At 39.2% G+C, this 15,657-nt stretch overlaps 1 protein-coding gene across 1 annotated transcript; it reads right to left on the minus strand.

Moving 5' to 3' along the window:
- Positions 1-2,976: 2,976 nt before the first annotated feature.
- On the minus strand, positions 2,977-15,342 carry ABCG8 (ATP binding cassette subfamily G member 8). Its single transcript, XM_032183831.1, has 13 exons — positions 15,280-15,342; positions 14,129-14,233; positions 13,261-13,417; positions 11,073-11,311; positions 10,513-10,645; positions 8,825-9,094; positions 6,948-7,113; positions 6,776-6,868; positions 5,696-5,895; positions 5,495-5,571; positions 3,817-4,084; positions 3,197-3,324; positions 2,977-3,114 (listed from the first exon to the last, which is right to left on the minus strand). Exons 1-13 carry the CDS (start codon positions 15,340-15,342, stop codon positions 2,977-2,979), a joined length of 2,037 nt encoding a protein of 678 aa, XP_032039722.1.
- Positions 15,343-15,657: the final 315 nt, after the last annotated feature.

Consider the following 15,657-nt stretch of genomic DNA (forward strand, 5'->3'; position numbering starts at 1 on the left):
AGGAGAGCAGAGCTGGCAGCAGGGGAGGCCTTGGAGCTGTGGCATCGCCGGGCTGGCAGGTAGCGCGCTCTTTGGATGTGAAAACTGACTCACCGTGTTTCTTGGGATGTAGCAAGCTAAATGTCATCGTGTGAGGAACAGATAGTGCTGTGAGTTTAGTGTATGGTTTTGCTTGTGATCTGTAGTCTCTGTGTTGAGATTGTTGCAGACTGCTTGAGTTTTGGTTTTCCTGACACAGGAAGCATAGGGAGGGGGACACACAGCTTCTACTGACATAAGGGAATCTAAGGAAAAAGAATGGCTACCCTGAAATTTGGGAAGCAAACTGCTGAAATTATGGCATTCAGCCTTTGTTAGAACTCTCAGGAAGATTTCCATCCCTCACTAACCACTTGTTCTTGCAACAGCTCTGCTGTTGAAGTGTGAAACCTTTTCTGCACGCAACTAGTGTGGAGCAGGACAGGAACACAGGCCAAAGCCTACGGTGTAATCTTCGCCCCCGGAGAGGCGCATAATTCCCCTAAACCTGTAGCGTTTTTCAACTCCTGGGAGTGCGAGTGGGGCAGGTTGTGTGTCACCCGCCCACTCTTCCCATTGCTCTTCCCTGTACACAGCCCCACGGCATGCTATTGTTAGATATGAATGCTAATTGCTGGTATTTCAAGGCTCCTATCTTCTTATTGCTAAAGCCTGTAACAATAATCACAGCCTACATTCCCCATCTCTAGGCATCAAGGAAACAAGATATGATCACAGGCAGTGTGCTGAAGTAATTGTAGTATATAGAATATGAGCTTTTTCTGTGTAAACACAGGCCTGGCCACATCCTATGATAGCTCTTCCTACACTCCGTAAGATGGCTGTTCCCAGGCTCACAACTCACGTCCCCATTATGTATATATCTACCCTTGTCATAACACCACCTCTGAAACACTCACACCGTTTGGTCCTGCTGCATAATGTTAAGAGGGTGGAATTTTAAATTGAAAAAGGCTGTTTAAGTAATGTCAGCAGCCTGACTAATTTCACAAAAGGAAGGAAATTCAAAGTTAAGGCTATGGTATATTCTTATCTAGATGCCTGAAGATTTCTGTGCATGACAATATGCCCCTAAAATTCAGAGCTGTCCCTTATGTCTTTAATTTCTCCCATTGTGTCTCTCCTTTTTTTTTATTAAACATCAAAGTGAATTCACAACAGAGAGTCAGCCTAGAATTTAATCCTCTAAATACCTTGAAAATAGAGGTTTAGACTAGAAGTACCAATATATACCCTTAAAACTTCAGTGTAATATAAAAGAGATTCTAATCACAACAGATCATTACAAAGAAGAGTAAACCACTTTAAAAAATTAAGTGTCTTAAATATAATAAAAAGGAATAATTAAGAATCAAACAGGAAGCTGCTACTCTGACAATTTAATGATGCTGAATTGGACTGAAAGAATTGGCTTTGCCATTAAAAGGGAATGAAAATCTGATAATTTCAAAATGGCACTAGGATAAGATCAAGCATATTCTTCCAAATCAAATGCAGCAGAACCAGGAAGAAATGGTTGAATTCACCTCAGAAAAACCTTGAAGTGCTTTGGACTCCTGCTGCTGCCTGAGGCTGAATCTCTTATTTTATCAGACCTGCTTAACATCTTTAGACTGGGGTCTTCCTGGGAATTTATTACCCCGTGGATCCCATGGAAAGCAATGTGGCAACCCTGCTTGCCAAATAGAAATAATTCAACATTGATGTTCTTTCATTTTAATTTCTTTAAAGAATAAATAAAAAAGGATTTACATAAGTATTCCATGTCCATAGCACTAGGAGTTTTCCACTGTGTGCAACGTATCTGTTCTACTTCCATTTAATGATGTGCTTTTCTTTTTTGATGCATATAATCACAGAGATATGCAACCAAATGTTTAAAATCAAGCTAATCTTATAAAATATTTTTAACAACTGTACATGTAATTTGCACTTGTACTTACTGTGCTGTGTGTGGATTACAGCTATCTATTTACTATTACGAATTTTCTGAGCATTTGTGTCTTATGGATGAACTTAAGAAGGCACATAAGTACAAGCTTTTCAGAGGTTGCACCATTAGATTTTTAATTATTGGGTGGGCAGTTCTGGTATTTTCTACCTGTGAATCTTAGGAACCAAAACTGGCAAATTGCTATGTCTAGTAATATCACAGAGAAAGATGTGATTAATAATCACTTTGTGTGTATTTATACTGTAAAAAATAGATCCAAAAAGGTAAGAAAAATTATCTGTTAAAAAAAAAAAATGCTTTCTCACTGTATAGATTACTTTGGGCATCAGCAGCATCTAACTGGAACACAAAGGCAAAGTCTTTAAACACATAAGCAATTAGAAACAACACAGAATAACTAATACTGGTGTTTTTCATCCACGCGTGTTTTCCCAAAACTTCAGTAAAAATTTTTATGTTGCTTTCCTCTGTTTTCCTTCTTATGAGTGGTGAATGCAGAGTATGTGCTGCAGGAAGTAGTGTTTTGTGTGTGCTGATCCTTAGAGCTCTTCTGGTTAAGTATGTGATTGCCATGCATTCAAAGATTGTGACCTAGAACATCAGCTATTACAATGTGGAATCGGTCCTTTTAAATTGGCAACTCATAGCTCAGAATATTTTAAGGTGCAGCTAGTGCATATAGGTGTCACACATAAAACTGTACAACAAACAAATTTAAAAAAAAAAAAAAAAAAAAAAAGGAAAAACCACCATGTTAAAGTCTGAATTTTTCACGGTTTGTCTGAATGGAGGAGCACAACCTGGCTTCCAACTCCTGGTGTTCTGCTGCCATCCTGTGGCGAACCGGACTCGCTTCGTACAGCGGAACTCAGCAGGGATCTCTCTCAGTGCCTTCGCAAGGGTTACCAAAAGTAAACTTTGGGCTTGCCATGTTTTCTTGCAAGGGATGTTGTAGCCTGCTGCCCCATCTGCTTGTCTTACTGTTACCAGTCTTGGTTTGATTTTTGCTTGATGAATCTTAATGATAAGTAGTATAAAAGCAGGAAAACAATAATATTGCCACCAAGGATGAGATAGCTTACATAGAGAGGCTGTGAATCCAGGCCCATAGACTTAATTACCTGTAACCACAGATACAAAAATTAGGAACTGATTTTTTTTTTTCTAGTTAATTACCACGATTTTTATTAGAGAGTGACTTACAAGTTTTCCTGGAATGTGAAGAGTAACGTTTCCAACAGTCATTTCATATTTGGCTTCGGTGAACTGAATTTGCATCATGCCTTGGAAATTCCATCTTAGAAAAGACACTTTAGAAACCCAAAATGGAACTGGAAAAAAAAGTCAGAAAAAATCATATAAATAAGCAAATTCCTGTCTTGCTGCCAAAAATAACAGGTTTGTCTAATTTCTTGACAACCAAAGGCTGTATGATAGCTTATTACTGGACAAAATGGCAGATACACCCTATATTATTACACAAAGATTGAAAATTAGGGGAGAACTTATATCTATTAGACTCCCATTATCAACTCGAGTTCTTCTACTGAAGATCTTCATCTACTGAATATAACTTGTTACTGAATAATGTAGGGACCAATTCAGACTTTCACTAGTGCTTTTTTCAACCAAGCTTACTGTTACCTCAGCTTCAGAGGGAGACACTAATGTAAAATGAACTCTACTGTCACTATTCATGAAGATATTGCAAAGGTGGGAATAAAAGAGGGTTTTCTTGTATGGGACTCAGCCTCACTACAAACAATTGCTGATGAAAGCCATCGACATTTTCATTTGGAGGGGTAGTGGGAGGATTCTCTTACCTGTCCAGAGGTTTTCCAGGCTTACCACAAAACCACCACTCAGGTAGAATGATGTGAAAAGGACGTTGCCAAGGAAAGCTGAGAGCTGTAAGGTTGGCAACAGTGCTGCCACCCAAAGTGCCATCCCGCGGGCACAATACACAGCCAGCCACACCGAGAAGAAGTTCAGCAGGAAATGCTCTGCGTCAGGCATGAGGTTTGCCAGCCAATAGATGGGAACCCCATAAATTAGAACAAAAGCGCAGTGCTCAGGGAGTTCCCCTAAAATCTGTTCAGAAAGGAGGGAAAAAAATATATTAAGCAATAATCACAAAACCTTCTGAGATGCCCCTTGATGTACTTATGGACTGTTTAGAAAAACTTTGGGAAATAATCCCTTAGAATACAATCATCTCCTCTTTGGTTGTTTTCAGTAACAACAGAGATGGAAATCCTTGCTAATTTTTTTCCCTAGTTATGATAATTTCTGTAAATGTTGAATTGATAGGCGGCTTCTTACAGGTTGAATGTCGTATTTTGTTATGGTTTTGGCAGTTTCTAAGAATTTAAGAGAATTTCATGAAGAAATGGTGAGCTTGAGAGCAGTAATACTGTTACTGACTCATTGTAGGTGTACATTTTGTCCAAATTTGGTTGAACCTAGCATGAGATGAAATTTGAAATAGGCTGTTGGTCACTTCCCCACTTTGTCCCAAAGGTTGTCCAGTTAGTAACTTCCTAACTCATTGCAAAAACATGAATGTGTTTTGGATTTTCTCAAATATCTGAACATACATATTTTATTTATATACATGTGTGTGTATATATACAGTATACATAAAAATATATATACACACTATATGGATGTCTGCATACATCAGTTATATGTATATATGTAGATATGTTTAGATATGTGTGTATATACATATGTATGTAGTATTATGATTATTTTTTCCAAAGAAAGTTGCTACTATCCTCTAATACTAAGGTTGTAACAAATTACATCGATTCCTCTACGAATAATGTGCAATTTTTGTGACACAATGCAAAGAATATTTTTCTCTGGCAACCACTAATAAGCATTTAAAATCTTGTGCAGAAATGGAAACCTAAATTACAGATGCCATGGCAGGCAGAGCTCATCTCACAGTGGCAACATCACAAAGAAGGGATTCTTCTAAACCCTTGTGAAAAAAAAGAGAATGTAATTTTTCTGAAGTTCTAATTTTTTTCCAGGAAATCTAGCTCTTTATACACTTAATACAATTGTTTCTCTCTGATCAGTACAGGCCTGAACAACTACTGGAAATCTCAGTTAGCATTTTGTCATTTCTATTTTACTTTTGTTGTAGCGTTTAATATAAATATTCTGTTTTATAGATCAAGACATAATCAAACCTTCAAAGATGTTTCAGCTAATGAATCATTCAAGTACATAAAAGTGATGAAACGACCGAAGATGACTTTCAGAGTTCCCCAATTTTGGCCAAACAACCTTATGGATGTCAGCCATGACATATGGCAACAGATACAAAGTAGTGTGAGGTTTAATCAATTAACACCAAGGAAGCAAGAATGGTAGCTTTAGCTGGCAGACACACTAGAAGAAGTCTAATGCAAATGCAATTATTTATACAGCAAGGCTTTGGAATATTCTTTAAGCTATCTGTGTGTATTTCCTGGCATCAAAACCACTTACCTTAGCAAAGAAGTATGGGCTAACAGAATACATTCCATTTTCCAAGTCATGATAAAGCATAGCTCTTTCTGAATGGCCTGCAGGGTAGAAGCAAACAGGTTCATTTCATCCTAGAGTTGCATTTATAAACATAATTTTTCATTGATTTGAGAGCTCTCTGATTGTGATTGTTTAAACATTTACAATAAAGCTCACACTTACATTTGGCAATGACATCCAAAATCACTGTGAATGGGATTAGTGCACCTATCATGTACAACAGTGCTGTTGTGTCACGAACAGAGAGTCTACTTTCTCCATGGCCATAGTACAAAAATCCTATTAATAATGACATGATGAGGGCCTCAACTCCATGGACTAGTAGTGTTGAAAGATCTCTGAAGTCATTGGAGACTTGACGACTGGAAAACAGCGATATTGATCATAAGGTATAGTCCTTATTAATGCCAGATATATTCAGATATATTGCCCCAAGTGCTCTGCTAACAGCAGTTTGTGGAATTGCTGACTTTGAGTAGGTTGGGAGTTTGCCCAGTTCTGAACATGATTGTATTTAATCAAAGCTGCTGAGCATTGGTAGCGGCCTACTTTTTCAGGTCTGAAATGCTGAAAGTGTGAAGCCCATGGCGGCTGGAAGATCTCATTTTGAAGACACAGAAGCAATTATTTCAGCTAAAGCCTCTTTGTTAAGGGCCTGTAGTATACACTAGTACTAGATGTTACTATCAGTGATGTTCTACATGTATTAAACCACTAGGTTTTATTTCTTTTGAGAACACAAGCATGAAACCCAGCTACCACTATCCATCCATGCTGGCTATAATCAATGAAGCCTCCTGGCTTCATATCAAGGCAGAGGTGTGAGGATGGCAGCACCTAGGCCTGCCACACAGCTGTCTGGGCTTGCTGAGGGTTCAGTCACTGCGCTTTGGTGTGTGTGTGGAGATCAGGACGGTGGTACCCAAAACTGGGACACACATTTCTGAGCCTCAAGGCTCCTGCTGCCCAAAGATGCAGGCTTGCAGCAGTGTGAGCTGGAGGTGATTTCTGTCTGGAAGGAGCCCTGGGACAGAAAGCAAGGGGCTGGACATCTGGCTGCCACCCACCACCCTGCTCAGAGGCCTGGCGTGAGCCAGTATAGGAACACCTCAGTTCCATGGCTCGCTCGGGCCTAGTGCTAGGTGTGCGCTTTCAGCACCTGCTCAATTCACATTTTGTGCTTTTTAACTCTTTAAAATACAAATGAACATGATACATAGTTGTTTATGGAGGTAAGGTTACCTTAATAATACAGTGAACTGCCTTAAGACGCCTGGTAACTGATTGCTGGCATGGTAAGGCATGTGGATAGCCTCTTCTGATTTTACATGGGAGCTGTACAAAAGAGGGAAAAAATATTAGCCAAAGTTGTAGCAGTTATTCCAGATCTGCCATATGATATTATTTTCTTCACCTTTTTTGGCTGACTGTGTTCACAACATTGTCGTCTTCATTAACTTTCCATAAGAAATCATCAAAAGTCTTGATTTTTTCTAGGAACAAGCTGGCAAGAATACTTGCTCTTTTTTGGCTCTCCATCTCCTTTTCTGCAGTCTGTTTATCAATGCTGGCCAAATCAACTGCAAGACATTATTTGACATAAGTCCATAAGCTACAGCTGTGATAACTTTATGATGTGTTTAGAATCAGAGATTGTATCGTGAACAGACAGTATGAGCTGTGTGCATGCGTTAAGCTACAACAGTTAAAACTTTTATCAGTTACTTTAGGTAGATACTGAGAGCTTAAGAAGAATATTACCCAAGGAAAACATAGTAGCAGCAACAGTAGTTCACCTAGCTTTTTTTTTTTTTTTTTTTTTAACAAATTATTTTTTAAAATCTAAACTAACAGTAGTGTTTTCCAGTGCTGAGCATCAGTATAGAGCACCACTACCTGATACTTCGCAGACGCTTTCTGGGAGAATTATCTCTGTGCATTTCGTAATTCCTTACATTGAGCTGACTGTCTCCATTGAGCCACATTTCAGCAGGGGTCCATCAGAGAAATGAGTTGTAACCTGCCTGCCTTCTCTCATTCTGAGACTCTCCTGTTTCTCTTACTTGCCACACTGCCAGCATTTGTGCATTTCCTTCAGGTCCTCCTCCTTGCTGTGGCATCTTTAGCTTTCCTGTCCCATTTCCATCTTCCTGCAGCCCATATTCTCTGCCTTTCCTGTGGGTAGTGGCTCAGTGCATTGCACTGAATGATCTTTCACCTCCCTTCCTCATCGCCACCTGCCTCCATGTCACAGGGGTTCATCTTCTGAGGACTGCCCCAAATGGTCCATTCCCATACAGGTGTGCTGCAAGGCCCCCCACCCAGGGCTGCACTGAGCTGGGCAGGACTGCTCTGAACCACGTTGGTGACAAAGGTCTGTTTGTTGGGCTTGACATTAATTTCTGTCTATCTCTGCATAGCTGATAGGCATTCTGATATGAACTGACACGTAAGCAGAGCCGAAGAGGTTACTCCAGAGCATTGTAGTTGGTGTCTGTACAAGGCATACTAAGCAACTTGAACGCAAAGACCTGAAGGTAAGAATTGAACCAACCTCTGGGGTAAAAGACTACTGCCATTAGATTAACAAGGCCACATTCCCTTTGCATGTTGGGAGGAAAAAAAAAAAAAAAAGAAAAAAAAAAGAAAAAGAAGGGATTTAGAACCATGCAGGGTGGTTTTTTTTTTTTTTGTTTTTTTTTTGTTTTTTGTTTTTGTTTTTGTTTTTTTTTTTTTGAGAAGAGGAATCAAATATTACTGTTACTGTTTTTTTGTTGTTGTTGTTGTTTTTTTCTCCTCCCTTCCTATGCTCTATTGGGCAACTCTCATCTTTCTCATTTCCTCTTCAAGGTATGTATGATTACACACCCTGGGAAACTGGCTTCCTATGTTTCTTGAATAGAGTACATAGAAATGACTGCATGAAAGCAACTGATCAGTTCCTGCATGTCTTTTATCGCTGAATATAAAAGTTTCAACCAGCTGAAACACGGGAATAAGTGTGATAAAGGTTTGGAAGAGTTGCTACACCTGGCACTGTTAAGAGGATTATTTAAAACTGATTTTTTCCTCTCTCTTGTATTTGCTACATTTCCTGCATTGACAAATGGTGATCATATTCAAAACTGAACTTAGTACAATATTGTTGACGGTGACAAGGCATTTCTAAAACAGTTATGGTCCATAAAAATCAATGTTAGCTGATAGGCTTAAGAAAGCAAATGACTTCCAATAATATTTCTTTTTTTTTCTTCTTTTTATGGCAGTACTTTGTCAGTACTTGATACTAACCATAGAAATCTGCAGGGTTGCTGTACCTTGGGCAGGGATAGCCTAGTTCTGTGAAATATTGGACCATGTCCTTGGCTGTTCCGGAATAGACAGTGACTCCAGAAGACATCAGGAGAACTAAGTCGAAGAGTTGGAAGATATCTGACCGGGGCTGATGCAGTGAAAGAAGAACTAATCTGTTTCCTCTGGCCAGTCTGGATAATGTTATCACGAGGTTATGTGCAGTAAAACTGTCCAGTCCAGATGTGGGTTCATCAAGTATCAGAATTCCTGCCAAAGACAGTAAGTTTAGCTGTGGAAAACAGCTTGATTTGGAAAATATGGTATTAGCATTTGAAATCTCACTGCTATATTCCTTTTTTAAAAGTACGAAGTACATTTCACACCAGCACCAGGTAATATTCAACAATGGCAACCTCCTTCCACTGCCTCATTGAACATAATGACTATGTAGTAGGTACTTTAAATTTTGTCTTGGTCCTATTGGAAACAAGAGTAATGTTTCTGATTTTCACTGGAATGAAGGTTTAGGTTCCTTATTAAATTAATGTTTTACTCTGCAGTTCTTGCACTTTGCCTGTACAAATGTGAACATTATATGTGAATATACAATAGTAATAGTTTTATATTCTGCCTGCTGAAATATTTTAATCTATATTAAATATACTTAATTGATATTTAGACCTTTTTTTATGTGTAAATCCTCAAAGTATTAATTTACGTAGAGCATGCTTTGGGAGGAGAAGCTACTTAATGCCTGTTCACACCCAGATACCAAGAGATATGCATAAAATTGAATTTTTCTTGTTTTGCAATTGGTTGCTAAAAATTTGAAAGGGTTTTGTTACTTTGCAGTGTTTGTGTTGCCAGAAAACTTAATGGCCTCAATCAGCACAAGGCACTGTCTGTACACAGACATAGTTTCTGTGCTGAGGGGTGTAACGCGTGTTTGAAATGTAAAGGAATCTTTACTTATTTTTCCTAGAACTAATGTTTTTACTTCAGTACCAACACATCTATTTGTGAGCATTGCTTCTTACTAAAAAAGCTTCTACTTTCCCTTTATTTGCAAAATTATAATTCTATATCAGCAAAAAAATTTCAGATACATTTCCCAGTGGAAGTAGAGGAGCTGATAGGAAATCTCGCTCAACAAGAGGCTGAGGCAAGATCAGTGGTGCTGTTGATATAAGTAAGAGCAGATAGGGAATTCATTCCTGCAAAAGCAACTGTAGATTTAGCCTTCTCTTTTGCTTCCAGTGAAAATGATAAAATGACAGAAACTTCTAGTTCACCTGTAACGAGCCAGCCACATCAGAGTTGCACAAGACTGCAATGAGTTCCAGTGCTACCAAGAAAATGACCTTCCCTTGTTAACGTTGTACTTGTGCGTATGCAGAAGTGAGAGGGCTGGCTCCTGAACCACTCCTTTTATATAACCGTGACTATGATAATTACATTATAATCTGTGGTCAGCAAGAGTTGTGATTTAAGCAAATGGATCAGCACACCCTCACTGTGCCTGATGTTGCCATGAGGAGTGAACATCTGGCAGAGGAAAATGCAAGATCCGTTAAGTGTCTTGAGAAGCGTATGTGTGTCTGACTTTTCCCTGAACCCTACTATTTTCTCTAACCACCCCCAGTGGTTTGTGGGGGGCACAAGGAAGGTGTCATGGTTTTGCTCACCTGGGTTCCAGAGCAGCTGCACACCGATGCTCACTCTTCGCCTCTCGCCTCCTGAAACACCACGGAGGTACTCGTTGCCTACCCTCGTGTTTGCACACTGGCGCAAGCGTAGTTCTGCTATAACATCTTCCACCTGGGGGGATCCAAATGGTAACAGGGATAAAACAGTTTCTTGACACGTTTCTGCACAGATAAAGCCAAAAAATATAGTTGGCGTAGTTAAAATTCATCTGGATATTATGGTGCTATTTGATCGAGAGCCAGTTGAAAACAAATCTTGATTTTAGGGATAACATTAAAAAATGCTCAACGACCAGCAATTTAGTTCATCTTTCAGCCTCTCTAATGCTTTCTCTAGATTGTCATTTTTTATGAGCATTGGAACAATTGCTGGTTTCTATCTTGAAAAAGGAAAAAGATTTATAATTCATAATCTACATATATATTAAAAAAAAAAAAAGCCAGATTAGCTGTTCTGACTCCAAGCACACAGGATGTCTCGGATAGTTCCTTTCAGACGCATTTTTGACAACTTTATTTTTTTCCAACAGCTTAATTACCCTTTTTTCTCTTTGTGAGTCTGAGAAAAACTTTGGAAGGCGCAGTTTGGCAACGAACAGTAGCGTTTCTCTGACAGTCAGGTGGGGAAGCAGTCGGTCATCCTGCCGCACGTGTGCAATGCATTTCTTGACAAGCTGGGGGGTGCTGGGTTTGTTATTGATCATGATTTGACCAGACTTGATTTTGCCTCCGTGATCCCGGCAGGTTATCACGTCAAGCAAGGATGTCTTTCCACCACCTAAACAATCAAAATTAGAAAACAAATTTCTAGGGCATCCATTTGAAAAGTGATTTAGTCGCAGAGAATAGAAGTTTTCATTCCCTAACGTCTTTTCCTCAACACCTTGTGTTGCTTTTCTAAAGCTGCAGAGGTGGAATGATCTTGAAAGAAAATACTGACACCTGACTGCAAGCTCATGTTCAGGAAACCTCTTCCATCCAGAATGTATTACATGGCTTTAACCTTTGACATGTCCCAGGAGAACTGGGTAGCTGGCTTTTGAGAACAGCTCTGAATTTAAGAAGCAAGATCTCTGTCCGCTAGTTACCATTCTATATGTGTGGCTGCTGGGCTGGCACCTAAATGCTTTGCAGAAGTTTGCTTTGTGGAGGGAATTGTGAATTCAGAAACAGCAGCTAAGCAGTTTAAAGACGAAGGCACTGAGCAATTATACAGCTGATAAGACTCTGAAGCATGACTTAAATAACTGTGATTTAAACAAGACAAAAAGTCATTTTAATAATTAAGAAAAAGTTGGCTATTAAGAAAAAGTTGGCGCATGCTCAGAGGTAAGGCAAGTAAATCAATGAAAACAAAACCTGATTTGGAATTAAATAGCAAATGACTTTTTCCCTTATGCCATATGATACTTTATGCAAACACACAGAGCTCTCATTATGATTAGATATCATTCGTTTCCAGTCTTCCTGTTGAAAAATTAACTCCACACTTGTTGCTTAATATATATATTATAAAAAAAAAAATAAAAAAAACTTGTCCATCTGTAAACTACATATTGCTATGTTTGAGTGGCATTTGATTGCCATTGACAGTGTGAGACTCATCAGCAGTTTAATCCACTTTACTAAGGCATTTGATGAAATAGATGATAAACAGCTTTTTAAAATAGCTTGACTAGTTTGCTGAAATGGTTTGTGCCCAGTGTATGTTACCTTACAATAATCTAATATCTATAAGTCAATGTTATTTCATCACAATTTTTTTCCTTTTGCTATGGGGCATCTCTAAGGTACAATTTCCAGTACATTAGATACGTGCTAAGAAAAATCCCCCATAGCAGTGGGAAAGAAAAACCTCTTCTGTAGAAATAATGTTAAAACTTCTGTGGCAAATATGTTTTGTCCTTCTTTTTCAAAGAGAGCATCTTCACTGAATCACTGAGCTAACCTAATGTAAGAGTTTAGTGGAAGCACAGCATGTTTTTTTGCGGTTTTGTTTGTTTTACTTTCAAAGCATAGGTACTTATTACTTCAATTTAATGTATCACATGTCTACTTCTTATCCCCCTAGCTGAGATAAGTCTCACTAACCACTTAGGGCAAAGGCCAACTCTCTATTAGGCAACCTCATCCTTGAGAAGATTAAACCATTCCTACCAGAAAATGAAAGGAAAAAAAAAAAAAAAAGATGCAAGGAACCAGAGCCCCAGTTTTCAGACACTGTAAGCCAAATAAAAGAGGCGTTATCCTTTCTTTTCAAGTTTCTGTTAATTAATCTGAAGGTGATAGTTTATTCTATAAGACCTGTTTGCATGTGAAGGGAATTGCTGCCAGTTGCAACTGATCTTTCTTACAGGGTCTGGCCTCATGTCTGCATTGTTACTGGGTAAGGTCTGCAATTTGCCTGTTTTATGAGAGCCATGAAGCTGCTTCATGTCTAACAGAGATGGGGCTGCAGAACATAGTTGTAACAACGCTGCACCCCAAGAAACACATAGCAAATGTACAAGCCATAATATAAAAGTTTTTCTAAAATAAATTCAAAATATATTTTTCCAATATGTTTCTGTTTCTCAAAATGTACATTTTAAAGAATGTATTTAAGTGACACGTTTCCAGTAGTTCTTTGTCAGCTAGATTATGCCATTCAGAAGACTGAGGAATATTGGTTTTGATTGTGTGTTTTATCTAAGAATTAGTCAAATCATGAAACTTGGTTGTTCTTACCAGTGCTCCCTATAATAGCTAGCATCTGGCCACTTCGAACTTTTAAATTCAGATTCTGGATTACTGACACACGAGAATTAGGACCTGAGTTCCAGGTCCATGGCATTTGCATCTGCGTGAGTTTCTCATACCAGGGAATCTGGGATGCCGTGTTAACCTAGCAAAGAAAGAAAGAAAGTCTCTTCAATTCCTACGTTAAACTACTTAACATTAAATACTTTCAAAGTTGTAATAAATCAGAGAATATGTTAAAATAATATTGTTAATATTCAGAAATATAGACAAAAAATCTTTTTTGGACATGTATGGTTTTCATCCTTTGCTTCTTATTTCTGATAATCATTAAAACTATCTGTCCTTTACCTTACTTAGATAGTTTATTGCTATTGTACATTTTTAATTTTTAATACAATTTGAAATGAATCAAAACTGAAAACTGTGAAGCTTACTTCAGATGCCATGTGGCACAAAAGTGAAAAATTTCACTGGCTTCCTGAAATCCTCCTTATGTTTGTCATCCTCTCCTTGTCTCCTGCATGCTCGTTCTTGCCGGCAAAGGCTCCTGCTCCCTCAGTCCTGAGAGGAATAATTTAGCTCAAGACTGAGGGAAAACAGAGCCTAGAAATGGACCTCTTTTCCTGTATCATCGCCTAGTTTTACTAGATATATTATACAACAGCATGGTTTAGCCTCACGTTATTACCTTAGCCAGGAGTGTGATTCTCCTTACAAAACTTTTGTATATTTGATTGTGCAATATTTGCATGAACATCAGCTTTATACTGTTTTTAAGAGGGCTTGCTTAATGAAACAGGAGCTGCTGGATAAGTTCCCTGCTGAAGGGACGTACAGAAGGTAGAACTTTTACCTGGTAGTTGAGTTCTTTGACCTCAAGAACATTTGATTTTCCGCTGTATGTGAAATACAGGCTGTTATCTTCTTCAGAGCAAAAGATACTGTCCTGGGCCTTGGTCTGGAGAAATTATTGGGTTAGTTACAATAGTTAATTATAATAACTAAAGAGTTGTTAACATTTGAGTTCAGAAATGGAGAAACAGAACGGGAAATATATTTGTGGTATATAAAACAGTACTTCTGATATGTTACAGTGGTACAAAAGCATGAAGGGTTGAAATGAGTAATCTGTTAATCAGCGTGAAATGCAGTTTGTTCTAGAGGCATGTCAGAGGGCCAAACACGCTGTGCTGCGGTGGTCTATTAGCTTTCAGTTTAAATGGGTTTATTTTCAACATGGAGACAAATGCCATGCTGCCATAAAGAGATTAGGCTCTATTTCTATTATTGAGGAAGAAAGTGGATGACTACTGGAATTTTAATGTCTACTGGATCAAAACGGTACATATTGAAATTCATATTTCATAGCAGCTAAAAATTAAGGTGCACTGGAAGTATGTTCATTATTTAATTAATCCATACTGCACCATAGTAACCTGAAGCAGCTAATTCACCATCACACACAGAGAGAAGATAATTTGCTAATGTCTGTGCCTTCAAAGAGTAAATGGTATCTGCGAATAACGTCTGCTCAGTAAGAAAAAGTTAATCAGACAGGGAAATAATTTAACTAACCGATTTAGCGAACCACCATCTTCACTACAATCTCTGCTGAATAAATGTCTTGTAAAATAACAGGCAAAAGGCATGTTATCCTGAGTCAGCCATCAGAGATCAACCTAATTCCTGCATCCTTTGGCATTTCAGGGGATTAAAGCTCTTCCAGTGGCTCATAGTCTGGGTTTTCATTTCACCCAAGTTGTGTAACTCTCAGATTCACCTGAGGGCTGCTAGAAGAGCTTCATTTCCCCCGTTCCCTGTCTGGCAGACGTACTGCTGCTGGAGGTGTCTGGCAGATGGTGATCACTGCCTGTGAACAGTTCCTACCTTCACAGCAAGCAATGCTGACTAATCTCTTCAGTGCAGGCATGCAGCAGAAAGCAGCGTGACCCTAAGTTGTCTGAAAATCAGCGCTAAGGGGTCCCTCCCGCCGGTCTCACTCACCTCCTGTGCTGCCTGGCTCCAGCCACCACCTTCCAGCGGGATGTGCTCGGGGGGTCCCTCCATGGTGGCAGTGCAGGGCCGTGCACCCTGCGGTGCTCTGGCGATGGGTTTGTTGAGAAGCAGAGTGAGCCTTTCTCCCCTTGCCTTTGAGCTTGGCTCTTCCCAGCCCCCTTTGTTGCAGCACCCTGTCCCCTGGCACGCTGCGTCTCTGCGGCTGGTGTGACCCTGTGGACAGGGAAATACTCCCCTGCTCTGGGACAGGAACAGCTTGGGCTAAAGGTACATCAGATAGCGGGCTCTGCTGATTGCCTATCAGTTGTTCTCAGGAAAAGAAAGCACCGAGAGCCGCTCGGTTTTCTTTTAGGCATTTTCCCTGGG

Source organism: Aythya fuligula, chromosome 3 (genome assembly GCF_009819795.1).
Source record: "Aythya fuligula isolate bAytFul2 chromosome 3, bAytFul2.pri, whole genome shotgun sequence".
NCBI classification, from domain to species: domain Eukaryota; kingdom Metazoa; phylum Chordata; class Aves; order Anseriformes; family Anatidae; genus Aythya; species Aythya fuligula.

Excerpts from the sequence above, each read along its gene's own strand:
- ABCG8 (XM_032183831.1), bottom strand. The coding sequence starts at position 15,342 with ATGGAGGGACCCCCCGAGCACATCCCGCTGGAAGGTGGTGGCTGGAGC. Across the intron at positions 11,312-13,260 it reads AGCTATTATAGGGAGCACTG|GTGGTGGAAAGACATCCTTG; the intron begins GTAAGAACAACC and ends TTGATTGTTTAG. Across the intron at positions 5,572-5,695 it reads TTTGGATGTCATTGCCAAAT|GCCATTCAGAAAGAGCTATG; the intron begins GTAAGTGTGAGC and ends TCTACCCTGCAG.